The 16,959-nt window shown below is 40.9% G+C and overlaps 1 protein-coding gene across 18 annotated transcripts in view; it reads right to left on the bottom strand.

Annotated features, from left to right (window-relative positions):
• Positions 1 to 16,959, bottom strand: part of Erc2 (ELKS/RAB6-interacting/CAST family member 2) — an 846,765-nt gene that overhangs the window by 266,531 nt on the left and 563,275 nt on the right. The window contains exons 18-19 of one of the 18 annotated variants that reach the window (XM_029468941.1): positions 6,064 to 6,161; positions 3,054 to 3,403 (exon numbers count right to left, since the gene is read on the bottom strand). The exons of the other annotated variants lie outside the window; for them this stretch is intronic. Coding sequence (XP_029324801.1) covers positions 6,065 to 6,161 — 97 coding nt within the window. The 3' untranslated portion in view covers positions 3,054 to 3,403; position 6,064. Of the gene's footprint in view, positions 1 to 3,053; positions 3,404 to 6,063; positions 6,162 to 16,959 lie in introns of those variants that run through there. 18 annotated transcript variants of the gene reach the window in all.

Raw genomic sequence — 16,959 nt, 5'->3', positions numbered from 1 at the left:
GGGTATGGGGGACTTTTGGGATAGCATTGAAAATGTAAATGAGGAAAATACCTAATTAAAAAAAAATAAAGATGTAGGATATTTCAGGGAAAAAAAAGAAATTGTCACATGAAATACAATATGAATGAATAAAAATGTCACATGAAACCCTATAGGCATGCATGAAAATGTCACATGAAACCATACAGGCATGCATGAGAATGTCACATGAAACCCTACAGGTATTCATGCAAATGTCACATGAAGCCCTCAGTACAAACAATACATGCTGGTGAAAAGAATGTGAGGAAACAGCAGTGGTCCAATCCTAGCAGAAATAATTTTTTGATTGTTTCCCTTTTCTTCTTCTCTAAAGGTTGAATAGGGATGTGACCTAACCTCAGTCATGCTATAGTCAAGGTAAACAGTTTCTCTGTAAAGGGTAAAAGCAAATATTCCCAACTTTGTAGCACAAAATATCAAAGCTGTGTTGGAAGTTCTCAACTCTGGAGTACAAATGTTGCTTCACTAGATAGTAAGTGGACACTGATAAATTCTACAGAAGAACCCTTCATTTTAAAATAGTTTGGGTAGTTTGTCAACCCTTATGCAAGAGATAAAGGAGCCAAAATGTGGAAAGAACCTGGGTCCTGGATGGATGTCATAAAACAGAACTTCCTTATCCATCTAGTCATGGAATGCCTGGGAGCTTAGGAGATTTTGTATTTGAAATAAACACCCACGCCCACACAAACACTCTATAGCTAAGCCTTGATCTAATTACCACATGGATTTCCCAAGAATCTTTGGGTTTTAGGCTCTTCTGGGAACCTAGGAACTGTACACACATCACAGAGTGTTTTCCAGATGTGACATCAGGGCACCAGGTGGTCTGTTTGCTTCCAGGAATTGTTATTTCAGCGTGGTGGGTAAGAGTTACACTCTTGACACTCTCTCTCTCCACAAAACTGAAGGATGCAACCTGAGAAATCCAAGCCTTACAGAAAACCAGACATTCCATCTAATTATATAAAAGAAAGAAGAATTTCTTCTGGCCTTTTGGGCCAGTCTTCTAAGAATTCATTATTTCAAGCTTGCTCTGCAGCTGCTTTTGCTGAAGAAGTGAGAAGGTAATATTGCCCCAGGCAGACTTTTTCTGAGTCTCAAGTTTCAGTACTTTTTCAAGAGTATTGAAACACAGTAGCCATAATTTTCTTTACATCCAAAAATCTATTTGCATTTGCTGTTATATTTTAGGCAACATGATCTCTTAAAGAATTAATCACTGCCAAATCTAAATAATCCTGAGACTATGACAAAGCAGAGCTAAGCCAGCCCAAGGGCTGGCCAATACGCTTGACCTAAAAGGAATTCAAAAAGTATCAGATTCTCCCATTTCCCAGGTAAGAAAATTGAGAACATGAGAGGTTAACCAACTCTGGGCCACAAATTTAGTTAGGCAATGGTTTTAAGAGAAAAAAAGCTATGAATGCTTATATTTGTATGTCTTTTTCTTAAGTAAGAGAAAAATGCCTCTATTGCTTTATTTTCCCCTTTGTTTGAAAAACGTTCACAGGAAAAAATGTCAATCAGAATGTTTTTTATTGTGTACATGTCTATATGTTTGTGTGTGAATACGTGCATGCATGTGTGTATCTGTATGTGTAGTATATGTGTATAGATTGTGTATGTGCATATGCAGAGACCAAAGGAGGATGTTGATATACTGTTCTATCACTCTCTGCCTTATTCCTCTCAGACAGGGTCTCTCACTGAACTTAGCACTAGGTTGGTACCCTGCAAGGTCCATGGCTCTTCTCATCTCTGATTCCTGCTCTGGGTATGGGTAGGTGGTACAGGTGCTCTTTGTCATACCAGACATTTTACATGGGTGTTGAAGACTTAAACTCTTATCTTGATGCTGTACTGCTATCTCTCCAGCCCTGAATCTCAACTTTTTAATAAATGTCATGATTAAATCACAAACTATAAAGTTGGAGTTAATAGCATTTCCATAATACTGATCAATTTCTTAGATTTATTCAGTTTTAAAAGGAAATTAACCTGAGTGAGAGTTTATTGGTGCTCCTCAAATAATAGCAGCTGTGTCTCCTCAGGAAGGCTTTCTCCCACATCTCTAGAAAATCATACAGCTTTCACAGATATGGGAATGTGGAAGTGCTAGTCACATCCAATCAGATAGAGAGATTTTGTGGGTAAAAAAAAAAATGCCCATTCCTCAAATAAATTCATACCTGGTTTCCAAATTATATTATTGCATACCCTGAGTATAGAGAAAGAGGCAGCATTGCAAGACAGCTCTAACTTGCAGGCACTGGAAGCAGCCAGCCATCACTGAGGACTTCCTCTAATCAGTAAACAGCACATAGGGCATTGGGAAGTCCACCTTCCCAAGCTACCATGTCTTGGAAAAGTAAGAGGCAGGACATGAAACAATTAGGTAATGGGTCCAGAACTTTGATTAAGCCAAATATTTTATATAAGTAGAAAGAGTATAGATGACCCTCAACTTACCATAAGGTCATAAATCTCTCTTAGGTGAAAATGTTGTTACATCAAAAAGGCATTTAATATTCACAACCTACCCTACAACATAGCTCAGAGTCACCTACTTTCCCTATTAAAACATACATTAGCTTATAGTTGAGTGAAGCTATGTACCTCTAATGCAAAGCCTACTTACGATCAAGGACAGAATGCTACAGGTAATTTATGGGGTCCTGCATGGAAAGTGAAACCCACAGTGGTTGGGAATGAATGCTTTTTGTACCATTTTTAAAGGAAGAAAACACGTAAGCTAGATTATCACAAGTTGGGTACCACTTATATCCCTAATTTCCACAGTCGCACAAAGATGAGGATGGCTAGGAAGTTCTAGAATCTCAAGGCAATCTCTGGGAGAGCACACCAGAAGCATTTGTCTATCGACACAACAACAGAAGCAGTGAAATCCCCACGGAGCTTTCCTACAAGCTGGTTGGCAGCCATGTCTCAAATCACCAGGCTTTGTGGTAAGGAAGCAGCTGAACAACCTAACCGCTAGGTACATTTGATCTCCAAAACTGCCAGGGAAGAAGCAAACCTTTTCACCACATCCTCAGCTGCACCAAAACCACCGTAGTAATGGGTGTCTCGAGAAGAGCAAAGTGCTTCTGCTCTCCTGAGCCTGGTGTCAGGGCCGCTGGAAGGCTTCCGCAGAGAGGACTAAGGCATACTGCACACTGAATAATCCATGATGACAGTATTTCATGGAGATGATAAATCCCTTTCTTCACAAAATAAGCATAACTCCCATGTCTGCAAATCATCAGGCACCTACCGTATGCTTTTAAAAAATGTCTCTCAGCTGCTGTTCAGGCAAGCGTTTTCATGTCCGGGCACGTGCAGACTCTTCTCTCCTGTTCTTTTTTGGTTACATGAACAATTTGTATCAGAAGATTAAGAGTACAATATAAAGAAGAAAATATCATGTACAATATAAAAAATACACTATGTTTTAATCAACAAAAAGTAACTTTCAGGTGCTTGTAAATGCATCACCTCAGTGTGTCTGTATCTCTCTTACTCAGGCTTCCTTCCATCTTCTCTTCCATATACACACCATGTAGAGATGCACTACAACTAGTATCAGTCTATTCCTTCACTATGTGGAGAAGATGCTTCAGTGAAAATAAACATGTGTGTGTGTGTGCACACGTGTGTGTGTATCACTACTCTTTGATTTCTGCATTGGGTTTCACTATGTGCCCATGTAAATATATGATATAAAAACACAATGCTATTTTATCAAAAAGGCCCCATCATTGGACAAATAAGTCTTCTTACCCTGATATATTTTCATAAACAATACTTTAAGAGATATGAATGTCTGTGTACCTGAATTTTTCTATAATTATCTAATTGTTTCCTCTAGATTCACTTCTTAAAGTAATGGCCACATCAAAACTGTGACTGCATAGATGATTCAGGCCTACAATCTCTGCATTAGGTTGAGTCTATTTCAGAGCTCTCTGATAGGACCAGATGACAATGGAAAAGTCAAATATCTGTACTAATACAGTAGCCACTAACAACCTGTGGCTAGTTATGCATTTGAAATATGAGTAGACAAGTTAAGTGGGCTGGTTTCTAGTTTTTTTTTAAATTTTAATCTAAATAACTAGACTTGGACACAGTCTACTATATTCTAGCTTGACTTCTTTCTTAAGCTTTTCAGAGTACATATCCATTACATCTCTTAACAAATCCCATATATGACCTTTCAACCTTGAAATTAAAGCACACTCTCTTTCCTATCAAAGAACTGTATGCCCAGTCCTTCAAAGGTTCTTTATAGCTTCTGAAGGGGAAAAGAGGCAAACATCATTGTGTTCTTTCCCCATTTCATATATGGTGAAAACTAATATGGGGAAGGAGAATAATCTACCTACAGTTAGTTCAAATATGCAAATGAAACATAATCCATGGTTTCTGCTCTTTATCCATCGTTCTTTGTTAATAAAGTTAGTTCATCTTACTGGAGCCTTGGCCAGATGGAGTTCTGTTGAAAATGCATGCTGGATATCCCACACCTCAGCCTTGCCTCTCCTGGGAACACTGGCTGCTTCTTCTATGCATCTACTTATTCTTCATCTTCCCATTGCACATCGATGCTATCTACTTCTGCTGGAAACCTTCCCTGGCTGGGGACTAGCTTAAGTGCCTCCCTCACTGGCTCCTTCAGCTCTTGTCCTACTCCATGCATTCTAGATGCCTATTTCTTGGTCTGAAACTCTGTCAGAGCAAGTGCTTTGACATGCCACTGGTGTTTACTTCCTCAGCAATGAACAAAACAATTCCTCACACATTGTGGCCCTCAGGGAGCACTTGTTGTATCAGTATGGAAAATGACAAAATAAGTTATTCTCAGAGCATGTTCATTAGTAAGGTGTAAGCATTTTGAGTTTTAAAAAATAGTTTCAAATAATTCACTAATGTGATCATCAAAAATATATATAGTAAACTACTTGGATAAATGAATCTTTCTGGAAATGTTTAATGATATATCCATGAATTATATACTACGCATTCTAAACTCTGGAAGCTCCAATGGGGATGAAAAAGACAGACTCATGGATATATGACATAACAATTAATAAGGCAGTTGTCAATCTCAAATGGTGGGAAGTGTGAAGAACATGGTCAGTGAGTGTCAAGAAGACCCAGAGGCCTGTAGAGAAGAACTCATTAAAGGGCATAAGCAGATCACACCTTACATATGAAATATCACCAGTTTATAAGGGAGATAAAATACAAAATCCAAGTTGTGTTAGGAAAGGGGTAAAATCCATGCAGACATTAAGCTATAATTAATGTTCTGGTTCTTGGTGTAAGAAAAAGGCAAGGGGGTGAGTTGTGCATGTGTAATTATCTTTATGCTTATGGGACTCATGGGCCTATGTTAATGATGTATCATGAATCCAGCAGTCTGGCTAAAACAATTCTATAATGTAAGGTCCATTAAAAGAATGAATGAAGAGCAGGTGTAACATTGATTTCAGTCCTCACAATGGTTCAATGAGGTGGATGTAATCTTCTTCCCTATTTGATGTACTAAAAAGACTATGGCGTAGAGAAAACACATACCTTATTCTGCAGCAAGTGAGAGTCAGGAGCTGAACCAAAGCAGCTTCACTCCAGCACACTAACCTGTTGCCCACAATTCCACAATGTTCTCAGACTACAGAGGCTACCTACACTTTCTAGTACACTTTCTGCAGCCATGCAGGATTGTTTAAAGTAACTGAATTACATACAATTTGTAATTTAGTGTCAGAGTCCTGATAACCACATCTTAAGCTCTCAAGAGTTACACAGATCAATTGACCACTATTCCAGTGAACCTAGTCAGAAAATCCTTCACCACAGAAAGTTCTACCAGGCAGATAAAAACAAGGCTTATTAAAGCACAAGGTAACTCAATTCTTGTCTCTAAGATCTTTCTAGTCTTCTGCATTGTCTTACAAACTTAGATTTGAGCAGCTTTCCAGAAGCTTTGCCTAGGAAGGCCCTTTGGATACTGACCTTACTGTGACAGAATACAGGTGACCAGTTGGTCAGCCATCAGTGCCAACGGCTTATGCTCTGCTCTGCTCTGCCACTGTTCTCCACAAGACCCCAAACTGCGGAACAGAGAAATACTCAGCATGTGTAAATAGTTACATGAAAGAAAATAAAAGGCCTGCCACAACATCTTCAAAGAGCCGACCTTAATAGAAACACCGAATTTTTATCATTCCTTCAAAATTATTTCTCCTATTAATGTGAGCCCCTCCATCAAAGCTACACATGTTGGGTTAGTCAAGAGTTCTCCTCGCCTTGGGCAGCACATGCTTCTCCAAGTCTTCTCATGTAACCCTGTTGGCTACTGTAAATGCTACAAAGCCCACTTCAAAGCATGTGGGAGGCAGGAACAGGATCTACAAGGCCAAGGGGAAAAAAGGACTCCGGGGATGGGCTAAGATACAAAATTTGGAAAAGAAGATGAAAGCATTTATGGACATCTTCACAAGGCTATCTACATCAGTAAACTGCAGATGAAACGAAATTATCAACAACAAGGAGAGTGCACATCAGGTATCCTCAACTAGCTCCCTGTGTAGGAACTCAAGTGTCTTAAGAAGCAATGAGATGCTTTGGGGTCATTAAACGTGCATCAAGACAATCCAGTTAGCATAAACCAAGCTAGTATCATAAGAATATTCTCATTTTGTAAGTGAAAACCAAGACAATTTAAGCTTGAAATTGGCAGAGAACCTACATATTATCTGGGATCAAATTTAGATTTCCCATTGTCCACACTGAAGGGTTTATGCCACACCATGTATCAATTCACATTACTCTTGAATTTTGAAGTCTATGTCATATTTTATACTCTTCCCTCTCAATTCAGACCTACACTAGTAGGGCCTGGATAAAAAATACCTTTGAAATTCATAGCTCAGGCATGAAAAACTAAGATAAAAAGAAACTTTGGCTGATAGTTATTCTTTTGTTTTTTAGGAAGTTACATGGCAAATGCCATGCTATCAGAAACAGTGGGATGGGGAATGTAGGCTCCTTATTTAAAAATCTGTACATAAGCTGGATAATGGTTCTGGCCAATTTTCTCTATGTCCTACATAGTGTGTTCAAGACACCACCTTCCCAATCAGACTCCCAAACTTAAGAGAATAGGCTAAAACTAATGGGTCCCAAGAAAGACAGAAAAACCATTTGACATAGTTGGGTATTTGCTGAGAAGACAATCCTGCCTCTGGTTTTTTAGACTGGCTACATGTTTCTCACCAATTAGTTTTGTCTACCTGGAGCATGCTGGTTAGAAGTCTCCCTTGACTCCATAGTACTCTAGACCCTTACTTCAGCAACTTCTAAGTCCATCACCCAGGGCAGTCCTTGTGAAGACTGCTTCTACCATTACTGTATGAGCAATTCAAAGACAGATGCTTTGAATACTGAAAACAGGCATAACACAGATTAATTACCTATGATATCTGTTGAAATATAATTTGTTGAACCAGTGGGCACATGAACAAACAAGAATCTAACAAGTAGTTTCAGCTCCATGTAGGGTTAAACTATGGCAAAATGTCCCCTTAGGAGAAATCTGTTTGGGCATGTGTTCTCTTAGAGGAAGTAGGCTCCTGGATGCATGGCTTTGTTGCCTGGTGTTGCATCAGAGCATGTCTGGCAAATGAGACCTTGCCTGTGTAATTAATATCATTGGTAGAATGACTTTAAAATGAGCAGATCACATGGGTTTATTCTGGTATACCCCAAGTGACTCACGCAACCACTTAAAAGCTGAAAAGGAAGCCACAAATATTCTGCAGGGACAAAGGCTACAGAGATTTGAAAGATAACAACTCTGCCTGCCTGGATGTCATCAAGATGGGGAGCCCATGTGAAAATCAAGAGAAGGCAATTGATTCTTCAAAAACCATGAGCTTGGAGGAAGTGGCCACACCTGAGGTAAGAACCACAGACCCTGCCTCCTGCGAGCCCCTGAATGGACCATGTCGCTCAGCTTGAATTCATCTGGCATGCAGATAGCAAATCCAAGTGTTAAGCTTCTATACTTGTGATAACGTGTCATGTCAGCACCAGAGCACTGGTGCAGAGTTCTCCAAGATGCAGCTGACCCCAATACAGGAACCAGTCCAGCCCAAACTGTTAAGACTGAAGACTGATATGGGAAAGAAATGGAAATGGTCCACAAAAAGCATGGTCAGAGGCAGTTTTCCTGGTCACTCACAGCCCTAGTTATCGCGTCTGAAATTAGATTCTCGTCCATCAGCTCTTCATCGGCCAGGGACAGTAAGCCTTAGTACTCCCAGGCATTCTAAATCCCCCTCTGCCTTGCAGCCTCTTGGAGAAGAGGAACACACCTGATAAAACAAACGCTCAAAAGTTTAGAAACTAAAATCTGACCCCTTGGGCTGCTATGCATGTAGACAGTGGCTTATAGAAAGTGGGTAATGTTTAGCTTTCCCAACAGTATATCCCCATTGGGGGAATTCTTCACATGTATCTGATGGGAGGGGCTTTCCATGTAAATAGTAGATGTAATAGATGTAGTTTCCCCACGATGTCTCCCCTCACTGAAGTCTGCTTCTACACATGGCTGTATCTACTAGAGGAGCTCATCTTTTCCCACAGTTGCTGGGCATTGGAATTTACTAGTGATATAGCTTTGTGAATATAGGCAATCTCTCCAAACAGTGTGCCTGCATGTAGCCTCTCCCTACACCACTGTGTATGACTTTATCCATTCTGTGTTTATCAAGTTAAAGTCACAAAACATTCTTACTTACAAATGATGTTGGTGTTAACTCTCAGAACAAGAGTGAGACTTAGTACACAGTACCTAGGGAATATTTCAAGGATGCAAGTGACCTTTAGTTGGAACCAGTTGCTTTGCAGGGACCTAGCTACCCACTAGGTGAGACCTCGTTTCTACATCATTCCCATTGTTTTGAGAGAATTCATGCCCTACATGTCCTCAGAAAAACGACTGTGATTGCAAAACAAGTAGATTGTCATAGAAATAATGGATTGTTCTATGCCATGATTGAGTCTGAAAACAGTGCTCCAGGTAAACCCACACAGGAGACATATGACATCACCATGGGCAGACAAAGCTGGCCAGGAAGAACTCTCTATACAAGCTGGAATGGATTTGAGACATTTTCTGGGGTCACTTCCCTTAAGAATATGGCAAGGTTCCTCAGAATATTTCCACTCTTCTCAAAGGGGAGGTATGCAAGACAGGAGGGTTTCCACTGCCACCCGATGGTCTCTCTGTACTATTTCTTAGCTCTGGACAAAGCATTCTTCACAAAGTCCACATCCACTCTCACTAACGTTACTTCCCATTTTGCCCATAGTGAAGCTGTGAGTTCAGATCAGCTGCCCAAAGTCAGGAAGAGCTGAGGTGGGACCCACAGGATTATGCTCTGCTGGGAACATTTCCTGTCTTTACAGGTTTCACATTCAGTATGCACAATGTTGAGGATCCAACACCTTGATCTTTGCAGGAGTTTTATAAGCAGTCTTCTGCATTCTCTCAGCTCTAACCTGTGCAAGAGCATGCTTGGATACCCTTCTGTGCTCACACAAGGAATGGACAGTCCTTAGCTCACCAAATCCTTCCTTGACTGCTTCATTCTAGAAAGCAATTCAGTTGGCAAATGTGAGATTTATGTTATAAATAGCTTTGAATCAAATTTTATATACCTAGAGGAGAAAAAACAAAGCAAAACAAAACAAAAACAAAACAAAACAACCATCTCCAAACCTCTGCTGAGGCATTTCTGGGTCCTGGTCATATCTCTGAAACAGAACAAACTTTTGTGTCCTCCTATTTTATTAAGTTTACGTACCCTATTTACTAGTGGTTCTGTGATTCAAATGTATTCTGCCAAAAGTGTGCTGTAAAATTACTCCCCGCATGCACAAGTACCCGAAGGTGGATCTGTATCAAGAGCCTTGGACTCTTCCTAGACTGTGGCAGCCCTCAGTGAGCGTCAGTCTCCTCAGCAGCACTACCTTTGTACTTTTCCCAGTTCTGTATTATTAGTGGCACACTCCCAGCCAATGGGGACACACCAGGCCCAGCTAAGTCAGGATAGCTGCCTTCCAGTTCTCTAACTGGATAACATCTTAGACTTGGCCTCCTATACTGACCCTTTGAGCCAGCCATCTGATTGCTTGTCACCGCCTCTTTCATAGGGCACCAGACTTCTGGGGGATCGTTACTAAGATTTAAGGTCTGCATGATTAGACTGTCGAGTAGAATTCTCTTTTCTTTGGCAGAACTGCCAAGACCATCTACAGCTGCCCTGGAAGAAGACTAAAACCTGAATGTTTCAGTTCATTACAATGACTTTGGTGAAATACACAGTCTATGAAACAAGCTTCACACTCAGAGCCTGGGACTCACAGTTAAGTCAGCCTGATCCCAGCTACATAGGAAAAAATATGGTGCAGGACCTTTCCCATCACCAGAATAAAGCAGGCTAAAGAGACCTAACAATCAGAGTCCAGAGCGGTTCCTTTCATTTTGATGTCGAGATGAGCAGTACCAACATTAAATTATCTCAGGATCAAATATTGACCAGTTGTTTTTACTGACTAAATGTTACTATACAAACAAGATATCTGTAAAATAAATAATGTAATGCTCCAATCACCTTTTTTGCTTCCAGAGGAAAAGGAGGCTGACCTCTGGCTTGGATGGATAGACCATGGCTGGCAGCTAGCAAGGGGACTTAGTGCTATTCATTTAGAGCTATGGAGACCACCAAAGTCAGAGGACTGTGTGATCATCACAACAAGCCAGTCAATGCATTTAGAACAGCTCCAAAAAGTTCTGAGGAATATAGGATTAATATTCTCTAATGCGAAGCATTTTTAAGTTGATGTATCCTCAAGTCTATAAATGTCTGTATATCCAGTTGGACATATGGGAAGGGGCCAGCTTTTGGAAGAATCAGAGTATATATGCTTAAATCTGCCATCATTGTCATCTGAAACTTTTCTATCTATCCCTTTGCCTTTCTCTCCCTTTCCCTTCCTCTCCTCATATTATTTTTAATGGACCTTCTCTACTGGGCAATAAGGGCTATGGTTTGAAGTAAATGTCTTCAAATAAACATCTCTTGGTGCCAGAACTGCCTTGGGCACATATTTTTCTTTAAATGGTCCTGGGAAGTGGTTTGTTAAGCTATTATTCTCAATTAAAAACTTATGTGTTTGTTCAGTCCAATATGGGTCGCCACTTCGAGTGAAAGATCCCCTTACCATGGCAAAACCTCTACTTGTGACAAGCCTGTGCCAAGTATGCCCTAACCAGATGCAGGTCCCTGGTTTCATTAGCAGCCACTGGATTCCATGTAAAATCAGATAATGAGGGTTTTTCTCCTCTCTGCTGAGCAAATATCCTCAGCGTTTAATCAAGTCTACATACAAGAAACCTCTATATAAATACCTCCATGCAGCACAATGGTTTTAAAGCTATGGTTCATCTCCACTCTTCTGACCTCTGACTGTTTAATCTGAGAGGGACCCCGTGCAATGTCAACTAAAAATAAAGGGACTACAATATTTATTTTGGCAGATTCCATACAAATATCATTGCGGGGACATGTGGTGTGTGGGAATTCTCTACCACACACAGAGAGAAGAGAAAGGATAGGCTCTGGAGTCCATTTCTCATTTCCCACTAGTGGGATAGCATCTATTGGATAATGATGGTATTAGGCTGCAAGGACACATGCTGCTTTGGAACACTCTGCCATACTCTGTGGCTGGTTACAGGAAACCTCATGCTCCACCCCGATGGATCTTCAAAGAGTGCAAAAGAAAAACCTGGGGAGCACAAACCTCTTTGGAGAGGCTGAATCTCAGCCTGGGCTTCCTTTCCTTTCTTGTGGGCACAATTTGGGGCGTCTGAAGTTAATTATTTGCAGGTGCATTTCAGCTGTGTATAACGGAGTGGGTTCCCAATTAGGTTCTCGCAGGTGTAATTAGCAATTTCCACCTCTCTTTGAGGGGGCAAGTGGATAATTATGCCCACAAGGTGATAACCATTCCTTGTGGGGTCTAGCAGAATGCCCATTCAAGACTGTTATCTGGTTATCTGGCTTCACAAAATAGGACCCTGGGTATCAGAGGAAAACGTCAGGTGTGCATTCAGGGTATAAATGTGGAAATCTACATGGAGGGTAGGTTAGGGGTTTTCTCTGATTTGTTACATCCTTAAAAGAGTGAAGCCACAAAATGTCATAAAGAAACAAGGACCATGGGATGCACAGAATAATAAGGAAATGAAAGTCTGTGCAGACGTCAAGGAGAACTAGTTCTGATGTGGGAGTTAATCAGAACCATAAAATCAACCTTTGGTAGTACAAGAAAAGTGATCCAGTAAAAAAAAAAATCTTATTGACTCTGCAAGGTTTCACAATTAAATCATTTTCAGCTAAATCATCCTATGTAAGCTCAGATGTTAAAAGTTATAATATTCAAAAATTTAATAACACCAGAGTGTTTACTGTTTTTGATATCATTCTAAAATTCAAGTAATGTTCTTAAAACTATAAATAATTATTATATATTTTTAAAGATGGTACAATTGAAGCATGTGGTGGAAAAGTGATATGCCCAAGGTCACATGATTCATGCAGCCAGATCTCAAATGCAAGCAGGCTGGCTTCAGGTGCTAGCTAGTTTGTCATACAAGATAAGGGTTTTCGAATGAGGAGATGGAATCAGAAATAGAAGGCTCTGCTCTTCAGGATATGTCTACATGAGGCGATTCACTTGTTTAAACATTCACCCATCCATTTAATAAACTAAGAAAACTATGTGCAAAGAGAGGAATACCAAGAGAGAAGTCCAGCAAGGTGGCTCAGTGGGTAGAGGTGACTGCTGTCAAGCCCAGAAAGCTGAGTTCAATCCCTGGAAACCACATGATAGAATGAGAAAAGCAACTCCAAAAAATTCTCTTCTAATCTACACAAGCATATCATCCTCATGGGTATAAATACACATACATATACAGTAAATGTAATGAAAAGTTTAAAAATATTAACAAAGTAAGTGTCAGAGAAAGCTGGGGACCTGGAGACTAGAGTAAGAGCAAAAAACTAATCATTGTGAACTAGTTTGTCTTCTGAAGATGAATCTCTTCTTAGTAAGACAGAAAAAGTCACTTTTCTTTAATTTAACTAGTGGAAGAGGACAGATTAAACTGTGCTGCAGAGTCATATGGCAATCAATTCCTAACACATATCTTCCAGCTTTAATGGCAAGAACAGACACCCTGGTCATGGTGACCCGTGCAGGAGACAGGAGTGAATTCTGGGCAGTCCACCTGATGCACGGAAATGACCTTCCTGAGAAATCCTTTCATAGTGCAAGGCCAAGGGTTGCTGGGACAACCCCTACACCAAGGCTCTCAGTGACTGACTGCATGCATTTTATCATCTATAAAGGAGCAAGTTTTATCCATATAGTTCTCTATTTACCTGTTGGTCAGATGAGGGTCTCAAACTGAAGGGTGAAAGTAGAACCATTGTTCTCTCGGGATGTAGAAAGATTAAGAGAGCTCTGAGACCAAAGAAATATAACCATTGCTACCTGATGAGCTGAAGATATCAATAAAGGAAGATATGACCTGGTATGTAAGACAAATATTTCAACATTTCTGTCACTTGGTTCTCACAGTGGACTTAGGGGTATCCTGAATCTACAACGTTATTAGGAGTATCCTGAATCTACAACCTTATTAAGAGCTCGTGTGTGTGTGTGTGTGTGTGTGTGTGTGTGTGTGTGCGCACACACGCATGAACATGCACACACAGCATCTAATTATCCATAGTGATAAGAGCTCTTTATAGGACTCTCTGGGGACAAATGGCCTGATATTTTAGAATGTCTCACAGGAGTCAGTAGATGCTATTGGCCAGGGCTCAGAGAATTCACACATCATGCCCAAGGTGCCACAGCTGGCAAGTATCGCCACAAAGAAGCACGTGAGCACTCAGCTATATTCACACTGAGCTGCTGGGGAGCACATGGGATTGTTTTGAGAGGGATCATTTCTTTGATGTTCCCTAGGACCTCACTTAAAACTTCAAACATAATTTCTTTTTTGGCGAGGGTGTGAAGGATATTTCCACTGTATGAGTCCCTTTGCTGTAGCCGTTTCATGAACTAGCTGGACATCTGTTCAGCTGGCTTAGGAAGGCCTTGCAACAAAGTGCAACTGAAACTGCCGGGATTTTTATCCAGGCATGGTATGGACATATAGCACGGTTTGAATTTGGCAAACCGGATCTTGGCATGTTGATAGTTATCTAGAATAATGACCTTTTAAGATCCTCATATCTTCATCAAAGATTAGTCAGCACTTAACGCTTATTCCTGAAATGAGTGCTGTTACAATGAAATTATCAAGCCATCCTGAGAGCCAAGACCAGCCACGTACCTTAGGGCAATGAGGAGACCTAAGTCTAGGATGCTCTCAGTAAGCATGCTGGACTGTGTTTGTTTCCTTTTATACTCAGATATACTATTTGTGACTTAAGGACTTTTGAATGTTTATCAGTATGTCTCGACTCTCTACAGCCTCTCTCTCAATCATTCTGACCCTTCCTCTGTCCCTCCCTCCCTTCCTCTCTCCCTTCCTCCCTCTTTCATTCTCCAATCAAAATGGTTTTGCCAGGATCATTTTTGGCTCAACTTGGAGGTCAGGTACTGTGCAATGTCATTCATTTCCACTTTAAAAGACACGGAGGAATCATTTGGCTCCTTTGTGCTGAGTTAGTGGACCAAGACTGGGTCCATTTTAATGAGACACTTTATGTCCATTGTAGTCAAGCTTGCCTTATGAGAAAGCCGGTCATGGGCAGTCACCCATTTGAGTGATTTGAAGTGACCTCAGCAACTTCACCTGCCCCAGAGCCTTAAGTTCCCATCATTCAAGATGAGCCACACGCAATGCTCTTAGAAAGTTTCCCACATTCTCCCAAAGCAAATTATATTCTTCAGCTTTGTGGAGGGTGCTTCTTGTATTTGTTGGCTGAGACCCTTCACACTTTGGCTCAAGCCTTCCTCTCATGCCTTGCTGTCTCTGTGAACATTGTAAGTGCAGGTCCCCCTTCCTCCCTGCTTTGGGTGGGTGTTTACCCTGCCTGGATCATTCATGGTGTGTGTCTGCCTTTCTTAGCTTCACTACAAATGACTAGTTCAGAGATGTATCTCTAAACCATGTGGTACTCACATAGAGATGAGGAAGATTTGTGTATAACACAGCTGCACAGAGAAATGCAGTCCTAGTGGAAGAGAAGGAAGATGCTAAGTAGAAGGGGGTGCCCTGAAGGTGGCCTGGAGAGAGAGAACAGTGATCACTGAGTTCTGAATCTCCTTGGATCCTCTGAATGATGGACATGAATTCCCTTGACCTACCATGTGTGCAGAGTTTCTCTCCAGCAATATACTGACTAGAATATTTCATAACTACTTAGGAATCTATTTTACATAAAACTAAAAATGGGACTAGAGAGATTGATCGATAGTTAATACTACTGACTTCTCTGCCAGGGGACCTGGCCTTGGTTTCCAGCACCCATGTGGCAGCTGGGTAGCTATAGCAACCGTCTATAGCTCCAGTTCTAGAGGACCTAGGAGCATCTTCTGGCACACAGACTCATCTCTAGGTAAGACAGTCATAGACAGAACATAAAAGCAGCAGCTAAATTAAAATAAAAAAAAAGACAAGCGAGCAAGACAGCTAACAAGTAACCGTTGATGGGCGGCATCCGGGTGGGGGAGGGGCAGCTGGCACAGGAGTGGTGACAGCTTCAGATCCTGGATGTTAGGGGCCAGGGGAAAGTGGCAGGAAGGGAATTTTAAAAATGGCACAGAAAAGGAAAAAGAAATGGAATTAAAATGCTATACAAACATTTAGTATACCCACGTCGGAAAACAGTTTCAAGGTATCTACCAAGGCTGGAAATATACACTCTCCTGGCTTATCTTGTAAAGAGCAGCACAATTGTAATGGCTCAAACTATAACAGTCAACTATCTATCAGGAGGACAATGGATATTTGAATTATGATATAATTGAGCTGATATAAGTCGTCATATAAAACAATACAAAAAATTTCAAGTACATGTTGAATTTTATAAACATACTGAGATAGGGAAACCAGACATACAAGAGTACATAACATACAATCCCATTTGTTTTGAGTTCAGTAGGCAAGCCTGATCTATGGAGTCAAAGGTCTGGCAGGGATCAGTGCTGGGGAATAACGGCAGTAAGTGAGACAGGCCTGCGGTGGTGCAAGTCTCCAGGTTTATAATCTAGAAGCTTCATCTGTAGGTCACTGGAGTTTGTCCAAAGCTCCTCAAACTCTATACTTACTTTTGTGTTATATATTTTGTTACCTATAGTTTTCCATGTTAAGTAAAATTAATAAAAAGAGGCTCTGGGAAGGACTCAGTTGGTAAGAGACACTTCCCAACAAGCATAGGACCTAACGTTATAAAACAAAACAGGAATGAGTGGGTGCACCTGCAACCCCAGAACTGGGTGAGGACCAGGATTCTCCTAAGAGCTCACTGGCTGGCCAGCCAAGCTAGCTGAAAGAGCAGTCTTCTAACTGAAAGAGAGACCTTGTCTCATAGAAACGAGGCATCTGCTATAAAGGAAGATACCCAGAGTCCTGCTCTTGCTCCTGTCCATGCACATGGGCACACACATTTGTATACTGAGGTACATGTAATACACACACACACACACACACACACACACACACACAGAGAGACAGAGAGAGACAGAGACAGAGAGACAGAGAGAGACAGAGACAGAGAGAGACAGAGACAGAGAGAGACACAGAGAGAGAGAGAGAGA

The sequence above is a fragment of the Mus caroli genome, chromosome 14, assembly GCF_900094665.2.
Source record: "Mus caroli chromosome 14, CAROLI_EIJ_v1.1, whole genome shotgun sequence".
NCBI lineage: Eukaryota > Metazoa > Chordata > Mammalia > Rodentia > Muridae > Mus > Mus caroli.
Note: the sequence above shows the minus strand (reverse complement) of the source record. Positions and strands in the feature narration are given on the sequence as shown.